The sequence below is a fragment of the Sorex fumeus genome, unplaced genomic scaffold (assembly GCF_029834395.1).
Source record: "Sorex fumeus unplaced genomic scaffold, SorFum_2.1 ptg000126l, whole genome shotgun sequence".
Classification (NCBI taxonomy): domain Eukaryota; kingdom Metazoa; phylum Chordata; class Mammalia; order Eulipotyphla; family Soricidae; genus Sorex; species Sorex fumeus.
Window position 1 is genome coordinate 4436759 of NW_026606183.1, and position 14880 is coordinate 4451638.

The following is a 14880-nucleotide window of genomic DNA, read 5'->3' on the forward strand; positions in this document are numbered from 1 at the left end:
CCTGGAATGCTGATAAAAAGATCTCTTTCAGTGATCCACCAGCCTGCCTCCTATCTCTTGCTGGTAATCCTAGAATCCTCCCTAGGAGCCTGCAGCTCTGAGGAACATTGCTTGCAAAACCCTGTTTGGATCCAAATGCACTCTTCAAAGATAAACCAAGACACGAAACTTTGACTTGCTGGTGCCCTTTCAAATTCAAGGCCCCACTGATGTGCTGGAGCTCAGCTCAGGGAAGGGATGGGGACACCAAGTGCTCACCGTCCATGTCCAGACGCTGCATGATAATGGCCAGCTCCACCTCACTAGGCATGTACCCCAGGGAGCGCATGGCCATCCCCAGCTCCTGCTTAGAGATGAAGCCGTTCCCATCTCGGTCCAGTACCCGAAAGGCCTCTCGGATTTCTGCAAAATAAAAAGCAGAGAGTCCAATGTTCACATAACTTGTCTTATCAAGATTGATGATTTGACTGTTATTCCTAACCTTTTAACAGTGATATGTCAAGACCCTTTAATTCAACAGAAGTGTGGTCTTGAGGTCAGCAGCAAATGTCTGGGCAAGGCCCTAGTGCCACTTTCTATACTTCTAGAGCACTCGAGTGCCAGCAGTGTACCCCTGGAGTGCCCCCCTTCACCCCCCCCCCACACACACACTCACACACCCAGCACTGCAAGATTGGCCTTCATGGCAGTGTTACATCACGACCCAGAACCCCTAAGTGAGCAGCCCAGTTGACTGAGTAAAGCCAGGAGGGGTGAGGCTCCTGATCACTGTGTGAGAGGCCCTATGGCCTACACAGAGACCAGATAACAGAACGCAAAAGGGGAGAGTAAGACAAAAAGAAGGGAAGAGGTATGGAAGGGAGGAGGGAAGCCCACAATCTGACCAGGGCCACCAAGGTCACATTCTGAGCAAGGACAAGGACTAGATTTCCGTCATGAGAAGGACACTGGCATCTTTACTTGGGGGGGAGAATGAGACAATCCTGCAGGTAGGGATTTCCGTTCCCTGCATTCCAGAAGCCCTGCGGACCTCACGGGTGGAAGACAAATGCCCCTCTGCTTTGGGTTTGCTCTCATTTATAGTTCTTTTATAGCTATACACCACCTCAGATCGATAGGCGTGTCATAAAAGCTCCAATGATATCTTCAATCCCACTCCCTCGGGGCTGGGAGGATTGACTCTGCCATCAATAAGGCCCTATTCAGTTGCCAGGTGCTCCCCAAGCAGAGCTGCTGTGCCTCTGCCCTGGAATGCATGGGGCCAGCTGAGCCTTCCTACCCTACCACAGCCTCTGTCTGAAAATGAGATGTTACTTCTACGACAGCACTGGCCATGCCCAGCTTAGATTTTCCATCAATAAATGTGCGTGAGTGAGCTTTGGCAGGTGCCGGCATCCATCATGCCATTCTGCTGGCCTTGGGGCCCCTGCCTGAGGAGCTAGCAGGGATGATCTCCCATCTTGAAATGCTTAGTTACATCAGCAAAGACTTTTTGACAAGACGCCATTGGCAGGTTCCAGAGGCAGTGCTGGCACTGAGTGCAGAGTACCTGATACTCTGTAGAACTTTCCTCTTCTGCTTTGCTGCACGGACCAGAGCTTCTAACGAGAGTCTGGGACTCACAAAAGCACCTTTTTAAAACAAATGTTTTACTTTTTATTCATTGAGGTTCTGGTTTATAATACTGTTAATGACAGTGTCTCATTGTAAGGTTTGCTCGGACCAAACAGCAACCCAGTGGCAACTGGATGATGAGTTAACACACTCCCAGAGTTAAAGATCATCTGCTCCCTGCATGGACTTATGGGCCACCTGGCGACAGAAAGCCATCAAGTTTCCTTGCATTGACCCCCAGCAGATAACAAGGCCAGGCCTGGCGCACCGGTCCCACTGGTCTTTGTCCCCTTTTCCCACCCAAGACAACTTAAAAGCCCCCTTAGTCTGTCCCAAGGCGTGGCTCTGCCCCAGCCTCTCCAGGGGCCAGTGCAGGGGCTGGCCGAAAGAGCCACTCTCTCTTTCTCCACTTTATAATGAGCTTCTCCTATTTCTTCACTTTCTTCACCTTTGTTCCTCTGTCTGCACTGGGGTCAGGGTTCTCAAACCAAACACTCATCAATAACACTCCTATCACCAGTGTACCTACCACAAGGACCACAACATCCCTTTTTCTTTCAACCCCCACAACTCAATTGTGTGGATCAGTTCTCCCTTTGTGTTGCCTCTGGCCATCTTTGCAACCTCAAAGTGTACCTTTGACACCGCAGTCCACAGTATTATTCACCTGTTTGCGGGGCATGGGGACAGTGTCACAGGTCTCACCCCTAGGATCGTGTAGAGCTGTGGTTCTACATGATCTTCTGGTCCTCTGCACCCCACTCCCATCTGTAGATTCCTACCCACACTCAGAAAGAACCTTTACTTCTGAGTGCTGCATCCTAAGTTCATAGAAAATTCATCCTCAGGGCTGACGGAGCCTGCAGAATGCTTCCCGTGAACAGTGCTGCTCCCGCAGAGAGAAAACCCACCCACCATCGGGACCCCCGGCACCTGGCCAGGCAAATGAGCTCAGGAGGCCTGCAGCCAAGGCCCCGGGGCTGTGTGCTCATGTGTAAAATGAGCTGGGTTGGCCACGAGGCTCCCCCAGGTCCTTGCAGACTCCCTTCTGTGGCTCTGTGGACATTGTTAAAGTGTTTAAGGGAAGGACGGGAAGTCTGTGTTCTCCCTCAGACCCTATTAATCTGCCGCCCAAACACCCCCCTCTTGTCCCACTGCTGATGTAAAAACCATTTCAGTCTGCTGCAAATTCTGAGTCAAGGGGTTTGTCTGCTTTGGAGGCTTTCCCCGTCAATAAAACCTGCCCACAACGATCCAAGGAGATGTAGGTTTTACTGCCGGGTCCCGGGCGACCCTCAAAGAGCATAGAGTCACACTCAGTTTGAGATCATGGCCACTGCACAAGGACCTGGGAGAGACAGAAGCCCCAGGCCAGACCCAAAGCTGGGGGGAGGGCAAAGGAGGCCCCAGATCCATGCCAGTGCCCAGAAGTGTGCCTCTGCTCTGTGACTGACCAGCCTCTCTGTCAGCCTCAATGCCCCCATCTGAGAAATGTCTAATTTCCATCCTGCATCTTAAATACTATTTTTAGTGGAGGGGAAGTAGGCATCCAAGCAGTGCTGGGGGCCTAGGGGCCACTCCTGACAGTATTTGGTGCAGTGGTTTAGATGTCGGGGTGCTGTTTGGCCTTTCATCAGGGTGACTCTGGAGTGCTGGGCTGCTACAGTGCTGGGTATTGAACCTGAGACCACCACGTGCAAGGTTCCAGCCTATGAGATGTCTCCACATTCCTCTAACTGGGATTACAGCAAGCTGGCACTTGCCATGCCAGGGAGGAATATTTCAAATGATGACAGGGTCCAAGGGGGGTAGGGGGTGGGTCTCAGAGGAGTCCAGGAGCCCTGAAGACCAGTTGGCTACTGCTATGGGCTGAGATGGGCCCTGTTCGCTGGACACTCTGCTCCTAAGGGCAGAACAAGGCCAGATCCTACCCATCTGACAGAAGGCAGGGCTCTCCAGGTCACTGTGGCCCCCTGTTTGTCTCATTCCTGTGCTGCCCCACTCACTGAGACCAAGAGTCTGTGTCCTGACACCCAGGGGACCTGGCTGGGTCTGACAAGTTGACCTGAAGTGAGGGCTTGGGTGGGTGGACCCACCTTCACACAGTTGCTTGGGTGCTGCCAGAGTTGCCTCATCCTGGGCTACTGGATTACTAATGAGATCTCAGTTCCTTCCAGTCCAACCCCCCTAGTTTCCATCTGCCATCCTTCCACAGCCAGAGCAGGACAGGGCCAGGGTGGCAGGATGGAGACTACTGGAGACTCTGTAAGAGTGCCCAACAGTCCTGCTCTGTCTACAGAGAACGTCTGCTCCTGCCTCGCAGCTGGGGGTGGAGGGAGAGCAAGAGTGAGAGTGAGAGAGAGAGAGAGAGAGAGAGAGAGAGAGAGAGAGAGAGAGAGAGAGAGAACAAAGCTCACTAATTTCATTTTCTTTCAAAGCAGCTGAGAAGAGAAGGGAAAAAAAAAAAAGTACCAAAGTAGAAATCAATCACAGAATCCTCTGGGGCCTCCTCTTTCCAGGGTAGGAAACCGAGGCAAATGAGCAGCATACTAGAAGGAAATAGGTCTTGCAGTCTGAGACATGTGGTGTGTGCCTGGCGTTATTTTTAACAGCAGAACAGGGGGTGAGAAATATGCCCATAAAACCAGTGGAGACAGAAGCAGACAAGCCCGCGTCTCCGTCTCCGGGCGGCTGGCTCGCTCTGTGCTAAGGGCCTCCAGCCACAATCCATATTAGGGCCACGGGGACCCCATGTCAAGTTTCCTGGAATGCCCTGCAATGTGACATGCCTTGGGGGCTCCAATGTCTTCCCTTCATGCAGGAGCCGCTGTGGGTGCCCCGGAGGGAGTGGCCTCTCGGCTCCCAGCCTAGCATCGCTCACATAACTGCATTGGGGGTGGGGCCGCCAGTTCTCCCAGCTCCAAGACTGACCTTCGGGGTGGAGGGGTGAACAGGCCTCTGCTCCGTCACGGCATGCAGTGGCAACGGGGTGATACAGTAAGACACTTCTTCCAATAGAGGGGATCCGGTCAGGGCACTTCACCTCCCCGAATCAAGGCCTGTGTTCTGCCCCACACACACACCCAAATGGGAACCCCACCCTCACTGAGGCCAGTATATACTCTAGAGCCATGGTAGGTCTGCACCAGGAACTCTCTACACCAGACTCAGACATTCACTTCTTACACCAGCAGCCTTTTTTTTTTGAGAAATCCACAAATACAAAGACCCCAAGTCGTCCCCACCCCAAGGGACCCAGCCACAGCAGCCAACAACCTCCAGAATCCAGCTACTACCATGTTCACAGCCACTCTCCACACGCTTGGGAAAAGCCTCACTCACGAATAAATCTATTCCTGGACCACGCAGCAGAGTAATACTCCAAACCACATACCCTACCCATACTCCAATATTACGGCACCAAATTTGATAGTCTTCAAAGGAGTAGGCAACCAATCTTAGAGGGTAAATGTACTTTTTTTTTTTACAGATACATATATATAAAAAGCACACAAGGCTCAACCTTTAATAACATGTTAGTGATCTCTTATAGAAGGGCTTAATGGTCCTTAGGTAAAATACAACAATCTTCACACTCTTTCCTCTAAGGATAATTTTTTTGTTGCATTTTCAGTGGTTTTTGATAACAAACAATACAAAATATATTATTTTGGTTCTGTCTTGGGGCAGAGATTAGGGTTCGGGATAGAAACACCTGAAATATGGTGGTGGGAAGGTGTAATGGTGATGGGATTGGTGTTTGAATATTAAATGTAACCAAATATTGTGAACTACTTTATAAAATAAAAAAATTAAAAAGAAAAAAAAAGACCCAAAGCAAAGAAGCTAGCAAAATACAACAGCTAAATCTCTTAGACTATGAGATCAAAGCAAGGGTTCCCTGATGGGGGGGTGGTACAGGCAGAGGGGGTGACTTTGTTAGTGGTGGTGAAGGTACTATAACCTTGGTGATGGGTGTGATGTGGTACATACCCGTGTTTAGGTCTGGGCTTATACTGCTGAGATATAAACCACCATGGGTCATACCTGCATCCAAACCCAGTGCCCTCTGGAAAGCAGGCCTTCCCACCAGGATATGCAGCAGGGACACAGCTATTTCAGCGGAGATAAAGGCAGAGGCACACCTTCCACATGACAGATTCACTCCCAGCCAAGCCAAGAGCAGGTACTGCAGATGAAATCCAGATGCCAGCCCGGTCAAGATTCTTCGAATAATGTTCTGGCTTTGAAGCAGCAGCTAAAATTCACCGTACTAATTTAAAACCTCAAATTAGTAACTCAGAAGAACATTTTTTCCTGTCTCAATCCCTATTAGATGCTGAATCCACTTATGTATCTTTAGGAAGAATGTGGGGAATGTTGGTCTTTTTATTGGGGGGGGGGGCTGCTTCCATGCAGTGCTTGAGGCATCTGGGGGTCTCTCACAGCTAATCTCACTGACCAGGCAGGCATTTCAATGCGAAGGCATAAGGTTGTTGTTCAGGCCCTGTTCAGGCCCTGCAGTGCCGGGAATTACCTGGGCCACAACCATCAGTGCTTGGGGACTTCCAAGGCTACACCCAGAGGTGCCCAGAGAACCTTGATGTGGCAGAGACCAAAACAGCTCATGTGCCTTCACCCCCTGTACTATATCCCCGGCCTGTGGCTTTTCTTTCTTTGGGCACACTCTGGGGGTACTCTGGGAATTATGTAATGTTGGGGACATGAGCTCTGGTCCATTGAGCCCTCTCAGGCCCAAGAACAGGGATTTGCACTAAAAACAAGTGATGATGCTATTTAAGAGCCAGTACCTCCTGTGACTTCCCATCACTGAGAATAATCACCCCAGGGATAGCAGATCACATGGGCTGGAGCAGTAGTACAAGCAGGCAGGGCATGTGCCTTGTACTCGGTGACCCAGGTTCAGTCCCCAGCATCCCATAGGGTCCTCCTAGCCCTTCAAAAGTGATTTTTGATAGCAGAACAAGGAATGACTCCTGAGAACTGCCAAGTGTGGTTCAAAAACAAATAAACAAAGTAAGATCACGACGCTAAACAAGTGGTAATTAAATACCAGTAGAAAGAGATAAGAAGTACAACATCAAAACCCAAAGACATCCAACCCCCCACCCCACACCCAGAGGAAACAATAGGGCAGGAATTGAGCCCACTACAGATGTAGAAGGGTTTTCCACCTCTTCTATGACATGATGGTACCATGTCATGATGCCTCAGTGAACCTTCCTTCCATGAAGAACGGATCTTTAATCCTGGCACTATATTGGGAGAGCCAGGCAGCAAGACGCCTCCCGGGCTGAGAGAAATGTGCAGGACAGCGAACTGCCCTAGTCATGTTTATTCATGGCTTGGGCTGAGTGAGAGAAGCAGCGCCGCCACCTGGAGGGGAGGATAGCACTGCACTGTAACACTGTCCTCTGGTTGTTCATCGATTTGCTTGAGTGGGCCCAGCAACGTCTCCATCATGAGACTTGTTACTGTGTTTGGCATATCGAATACGTCACGGGGAGTTTGCCGGGGCGGGGGGGGGGGATGACAAATGAATATGGAGCTAAGCAACTCTCTTGAGAATGGGGAGAAGGCTCCCTGGAATTTGCTGAGTGACAGTTATTCAGGGAGGGCTCAGAATCTGGGAGAGGCGGGATCCAGGGTCAATGCTGGCATTTCTGACTTCCCTGGTGGGCTCCAAAGCAAAGGCATCCACTGATCAGTTTAGGGAGGAAAGGGATTTCGGGCTCGGTCACAGCGGGACAGGCCTAAGTGGCCCCCAAGACTGGTGTTCCTGTTTTGTGGACATATGGAAACGGACAGTCAGAGAATGGAGAAGGTGATTTGGAAATTAGCACGAGAATCGGAGCTGGGAGTAAAATGGCCATAATCACATCTAAAATGCCAATTCAATCCCAATGTGGGATTTCATGTGAACGAGTTCCAAATTAATTACAATCAATCAGTCTGCAAATACAACTAATTGATTCTAGCAGTTAGTGAACACAGAGGTGACAACTCAGATAGCAAAAGGGTCAAATCCCCCATGAGGAGCATAATGTGCTAGGAGAGGGTCTGAGGGGGCGCATCAGCAACCCAGGCATAGAGCTGCCTCTAATAAGGCAGATGAGGAAACACCAGAGATAGGTGGGCGCAGGGGGGCAGCACCACATCTTGCAATCCACTCATCTAAGCGGCCTTTTCAAGCGTCCTCTCTCCTAGTTTGTTGGCTTTAACTGCATCTCTTTCTTTCTTTTTTTTTTCTTTTTTTAAATTTTATTGAATCACCATGAGATAGTTACAAGCTTTTATGTTCGGGTTACAATCACACAATGATCAAACACCCATCCCTCCGCCAGTACACATTCCCCACCACCAATATCCCTGGTATACCCCACCTTTCCCACCCTCCCCCTGCCTCCATGGCAGACAATATTCCCCATCTTCTCTCTCTACTTTGGGGCATTATGGTTTGTAACTGCATCTACTTCAACAAATGCTCACACTTGGTGCTTCTTGGAGGTTTGTGACAAATGTGGGGAAAGGAGAATACAATCCCTAAAAGGTACCACTGTGGCAGGTGGATTGTTTGCGGCCAAAGGCAGTTATGACCCAGCAGGCTCAAGCTTCCAGTCTCTGCCCTTACCACTACAAGTAATTTAGTGAGGAGCTCAAGAGAACGCCAGAGGTAGGTCTGTTGTCAGAGTCACCCAGAGGGCAGTCAACCTCTGTGCTACACTTGCTCTTCCCGCTGTCCTGCGACTGTCTTCCTTCAGAACTCCTGACCCCAGCCCGCTCTTTTGCCCAGAATGGAAGATAAAGTCTCACTTTCCAATGCCCAGGAGTCTCGAGTGATTCAGTTGGGTTTCTTCCCCTCCTATTATTTTGCCTTGTGTTGATTCAATTATGAGACCAAAGAACCTAGAAGAGAAGAAGGAAAATGTCTCCTCTGAAGCAGATGCCACAGAGGACCCAAAAGAACCACATCAGAGGGGTCCTCAGCCACTGAGGCACTTACTATATTAGTTTGTTTAAGTGGTTTGTGCTTCAGAGGCTTTTAGATGACTTAGAGTCCTTAAAATTTACCCAAGGCAGGTTATTAAAAAAAAACAAACAGATGATTGGGTGGGAGAAAAGGAAATAGCAATAGCAATTGAATGTGTGACCCTGATCATGTGTCTGTTATATGGTATAAATTTTGGTTTGATGTCGGGCCCATTTTAGACACCTTCTGGGTCCCACCTTGTGGTCCTAAAGTCTTTGCCGGGTCTTAGCAAAAGACACTAGGTATTCTCCTTCAAGAGAAGGAGGCCACCCCTCCCTGGACCACTGCTAGGAGCTCCCTGGGATGCCTTTGTGTGAGCCTTCCTCCCTCTTCAATGCTAGTTGAACTGAATCCTCAGTGTTGTAGATCTCCCCCAAGAAACTTGGTGTGATGATACACAATTGGCTCTGCAGTAGATTAAGACCTCCCCAAACAGGGCAGGAGCTATCACTGTTGAGAGCCTAAACCTCAGGTCAAAGAGGGTCAGGGCACTGACACTTCTACTGTAGATCGGATCTCCCCCCCACCCCCTTGCATTTTTCATTACTTTATGACCCAAATGATGCCGTGATGGAGAACTAAAGCCAGCTGCTTTCTTAGCTCACTTTCTGAAGAAAAGGTAGCTTCTCAGGTGGGAATAGCATATGAAGACTAAGTATCCCAGCTCACGGGAAAGCCATCATTTCTTCCCGTCAGACAACACGTGTTAGTCAGAAACCAGTAACGAAGGCTTATCTAGGAGGTTTAAGAGTCAGAACAGCATTAATCTGTGCACCAAATTGTACACCTCCAAAGATTAAGGTGAATTGATTTTCATTAAGCAGGTCCCTTCAAGTTTATGGAAAATTTCCCAACAGTACAAGAACAGAGCAAATTAGAACAGAAACTAGCAATGAAAGCCAAGGGCTCCCTTGATGATGGACTGAAAGGAAAGTCTGGCCGGGCTCCTGGCTGGGCTCAGAGGGGAACCACAGCATTCGGCCTGAATATGCGTGAAGAGAAAAGACTCAGTGAGAGTCAAATGGATACAATCTTTACTGCTTAAGAAGGGTCCAGTTTCAATGGGACCAGGAATGGAGATCCTCTGCCCATATCCTTCTGTCTCCAGCAACTCAGCAGTCAAGCCCATAAACCACCCCTGGCTGGTGCCAGATAATCTCATCATGGGCCACCATCCAGATCACATGTCCTTCTCTCCAGGAAGGGAGACGCCCACGATATGCCCACCATAACCATGCTGCTGGACCCTGCACCAGGCTGTTTCACTCGGGGCGCCCCAGAGAGGGGTGTGTGAAACCCCTCTCCGCCCCAAGGGCCCCAGCCCCAGGCAGCCAAAAACCTCCAGAACTCAACTGCCTCCATGCCCACGGATGCTCTCCACACGCTCAGGCCAAGGGTCACCCATGAGTGAACCTTTTCTTGGAGTGACACTTCATAGGACACACCCTATCCATACTCCAAGAGCATCACCTTTGACAGAATTCAAAGTAGGAGCCAACCAACCTTGGAGGGAAATATTATATTATTTCAGTTCTGCTTTGGGGCAGGGACTGGGGTTCGGGATGGAAACACCGAAATATGGTGGTGGGAAGGTGTAATGGTGGTGGGATTGGTGTTTGAATACTAAATGTAATCAAATATTGCGAACTACTTTATAAAATAAAAAAATTTAAAAAAAAAGAAGGGCCAAGGGCCAGGCAAGCTGAGCTCTACTGGGAAGGGCTGAGACCTCCTTATAAGATGAGGCAAATCTCAGGATGCTACCATCTTTTGGTTGCATTTCAATTTCTTTTTTTTAATTTTTTTTTTTTTTCGGAAAATGCTCCCCTAACAAAAAATATCTAATTCATGGTCAGTACCTATTGTTAACATACTAAGATGCTGAAGTCTAAACTTCATCATTTATATTTTTTAATTAAATTTGGGGTCACACTCTGTCTATAGCTTTAGATAATGTTTTTATTGAATACACTAAAATTTTCACCTCTAAAGCATTTTCAATTAGTCCTTAAAGTATTTTTAAAGGCTACATATTATTCCTCTATATGGCTAATAGGAAAAATGGATTTCACAAGCCCCGGTGTGGAGCATTTCAATCATTTGCAATTTTAAACAATTCTGTGATGGAAATAGCTCACAAAAATTTGCATGTATTACATGATCATTTCCATAAGCTGCATGATGTCATGCAATGGAGTCACTGGGTCAAAGGGCATGTAATACATCTTTCCAAGTCCCCTCTAAGGTTCATTAATGCTCACCACCATTCTCATAGCAAACGTGGGCAAGTCTCTCACCACACACAGGTCTTGTTCCGAACCACTGCTCCCTAGAGGGTGCACATGCCACTAAGCTGTCCTCCCCCACACGCTAGCCCAAACCCAGACCCCCTGTGACACAGAGAGTGGTTCTCACAGCTCCCCTGTGGCTTTGATCATTAACCAGAATTGCTCAGAGAACTTCACTTACTATTATCAGTTTATTATAAAGGGTACAAAACATTTGGATGGAAGAGGTTCACAGAGCCAGCTCTGAGGCCGCATGTGGGACATTCTGGGCCATCTATTCTCTCAGCACCTATGTGAGTTCCCTATCCTAGGAGCCCTCTGACCCCTATAATTACAGAACTTTTAATGGATGCAAGCCCTATCATTTAAGCATACCTGATCAGAACACTGGCTATTTGTTGAGGGGACTCAAACTCCATGGAATCTAGAGAGAGGGGCTGACAATTTTCATGTTCTGGCACATCTTGGTCTTTCTGGCAGTCCCGTCCAATTCTCTGGCAATCCCTGCCTTCACCTCCAGTCTCTCATTAGCACTCAAGAGACACTCTCATAACTTCAAAGGTAGGAATTGTGTGCAAGGAAAATAGGAAAGAATAAATGAATGTTCCTTATTATCTGCCATGCTCCCCACAGGGCCAGGTCAGTGGTCACAGAGCTTCATTTCATGTCAGTGTGGGCACAGAAACCCCTCTCTGAGGAGATACACTTGTCACCAGGTATTGATTAAGCAAGAGTTCAAGTTGCAGGTGACTGTCCAAGGAGGGAAGGCCTGTGGGGTCATCATGAGACCACACGCACTGTTAGGTCCCACTTAGCCAGAGAACTGTCATGACAGACTTTGTGGCCTTCTGAGTGAATTTGTCCTCTTCCAGGAACAAGAAAAGCAGAAAAAACAGATGCTTTTGTTAAAGATTACATCCGGGGGGCTGGAGTGATAGCACAGTGGGTAAGGCATTTGCCTTGAACTCAGCTGACCCGGGTTGGATTCCCAGCATCCCATATGGTCCCCGAGCATGGACAGGAGTAATTCCTGAGTGCATGAACCAGGAGTAACCTCTGTGCATCACTGAGTGTGACCCAAAAAGCAATAAATAAATAAATAAATAAATAAAGATTACATCCGGGAATAAGATTAGATCCCCAGAATGTAACAGGGAGGTGGGATAGAAGTTGCGGGCCAAAACAACAACAAAAATATATGTGTACTCTGTAGGTAATAGAAGATTGCTGAGTAATGCTAACTTGCCAAAATTAAAGTATAAGAACTTACTCAATCTAGTGCTTGGGGTTCTTGTGGAAGCCCACTGCATCGGGAGGATACTTGGACCCCCACTAACTAGAAGCAATAAACCTCGCTATGTGGTTCGCATTATCGGTTCTGTTCTCTGTCCTTGAGTGGTGGTCGACTCCATACTCTAACATTTGGAGGCCGCAGTGCGGGGTGGTTGACTCCTCACTCTAACAGCACCGCCACCCCAGCCCCCAGCAGCACAGACCTGACGCAGAGGAAGCTATTCACATTGTGGAGGGATGAGGGTTGAGGGGCTACCCTGGTGAGGAAGGAAGGGGTGAGTGGGAAGAACCACTACTGCTTTGAGCTGGGAAGCTGTATAGACTGGCTTTGAAGGAGACAGGCCAGCTTCCAGGGTCCAGCAGGCCAGAGTCACTGACGGAGCCAGACCTTTCTAGGGAGAAGTCTGAAGCTTCTCCACAAAAGCAGCCTGCATCCTCTCAGCAGGCCCCAAGCAAGCGGCCCCAGGCAGAGCGTGGGCTTTCTGTCACGGGGCACATGAGGCTGGAACGCACCCCTGCAAGCAGCAAGCGACTTTATCTGTGAGCAACATCAAAATGGTAACGATGATTAATTTTTTCATAAAGTCATACTGTTTCTAGGCATCAATGTCCTGAGATCAGAGAATTATTGACAGCTGAGAAAGCAAAAAAGAAAAAAAAAATCACTTTTGTGAATTTAACACCAATCTGGAGGCTAAGAAAACAAAAGTTCAAGTTCCAGAAATAAAATCGACAAACTGGATTGTGAGAACAGAGAGGTCTCTCTGGCACTCCCCTGCAGGGGGGGCTCCCCTGAAGTGAAATTCAATTCAACTAAGTCCATCGAGTATTTCTTAGGAGTCCACCAGGAATCAGGTGCTAGAGCAAGTCCCAGGAACGCAGGAGACCAGAGGCCATGCTAGCACAGAAACCAGGATGACCCAGCAGGGAAAGATAGAGCCAGCAGTGGGAGCCTGGCCGAAAGTCAGATTCTTTCTCCAGTGTGCGCAGACTGATGTTCTAGAAACTGTCTTTTTCCTGGCCTCTGGAGTCCCTCCTAGGCCAAAAACAGGCAAAAAAGAAAGAAAGAAAGAAAGAAAGAAAGAAAGAAAGAAAGAAAGAAAGAAATCAACAACTAACAGCTAAATCCATAAAAGCACGAGGGCTTTCTGGTTGTGACTGAAGAAGACCTTTCAGGCAGGTTACTTGGTCTGGATTCCTGGCACGCACAAAGGGAGAAGTGTCTGCACAGCCCAGCACACACGGACTGTAGCAGTGCCCAGAGGAGGCCAGATGACAGCAACGTGGGCTCAAGACCTTCTGCATGACCTGGGCACTTCTATTCTCCACAGAATCAGGAGTCCCTCTAGGAAGCCCTTGTGGAGAGAGAGCCACAAGGACAGCACAAGAGGTCAGGGCAGGCCCCTTTGTTATTGAATCCACGGCCTCGTGTGTAGAACTGCAAGGGACAGCAGGCAACTGCGTCTTCCTCATCCTACCCCACACAATGAAGGCCTTGTGCACATCAGGAGAGGCGCCTAATACTTGTACAGCTGATGAAGGGGAATGGGTGTGGATGGTATGGTGAAGCACATAAGATTGCTTTGAGGTAGGTCAAAAAGGTTCCAAAACATAGAATGACTGCATTCATTTGTGGAATATAAAATAACATAGTATGAGACTAACACCCAAGAACAAGGGCCAGGAGGATTGGTCCACAGTTTGGAAGCCTGCCTCAAGTGCTAGGGGAGAAGGGTTTGGGATAGAGAAGGGATCACTAAGTCAATGATGGCTAGATGGATTGCTCGGGATGGGAGATATGTGCTGAAAGTAGACAAAGGACCAAACATGATGGCCTCTCAGTATCTGTATTGCAAACATAATATTAAAAAAAAAAATATATATATATATATAGAGAGAGAGAGAAAGAGAGAGTGTGTGTGTAAAAAGGAAAGTGCCTGCTACAGAGGCAGGAGGTGTAGGGTGGGGGTGGAGGTAGGACGAGAAATACTGAGGACACCGGTGCTGGGAAATGTATACTAGTGGAGGGATGGGTGTTTTAACATTGTATGAGTGAAATCATACCAAGATGCCGCTCTGTCTAACGTTCATTGATTTAAAGAAGGCCTTTGATTCTGTTGAGACAGAAGCGGTCATAGAAGCCCTAGCCAATCAGGGCTACAAACGCAATACATCAGGATCCTCCGTGAGCTGTATTACCAATTCACTACCAGGATCTCACCACTCTACAAAGAAGTGATCATTGATGTCAAGAGAGGCGTTCGGCAGGGTTATACCATTTCACCAAAACTCTTCAGTGCCATCCTGGAGAACGCCATGCAATGACTGGAATGGGAAGGAATGGGAGTGAAGATAGATGGTCGGCAACTACACCACCTCCACTTTGCTGATATCGTTCTAATAACACCAAACATCAGCCCTCTTGGAAAGTCTGGCAAACTACCGAGAGTATTCCACCCGCAAGGCAGAGCCTTGCAAGCTATCTGTTGTGTATTCGATATGCCAAAAGCAGTAATTAGAGGAATTGAAAGAGCTATGCTTGGAATATCACGTTTCACTCAAATGAGAGAAAGAATCCGGAGTTCCGACCTCTGTCAACGCAAGAATCAGGGATGCTGTCTCGTTTGTCAAGGT

General features: G+C 48.3%; 1 protein-coding gene across 4 annotated transcripts in view; it reads right to left on the reverse strand.

The window, feature by feature from the left end:
* Positions 1 to 14880, reverse strand: part of CALN1 (calneuron 1) — a 520902-nt gene that overhangs the window by 234280 nt on the left and 271742 nt on the right. For all 4 annotated transcript variants that reach the window (XM_056137646.1, XM_056137648.1, XM_056137649.1 and 1 more), the window contains one exon: positions 259 to 402. In XM_056137646.1, coding sequence (XP_055993621.1) covers positions 259 to 402 — 144 coding nt within the window. The remainder of the gene's footprint in view (positions 1 to 258; positions 403 to 14880) is intronic.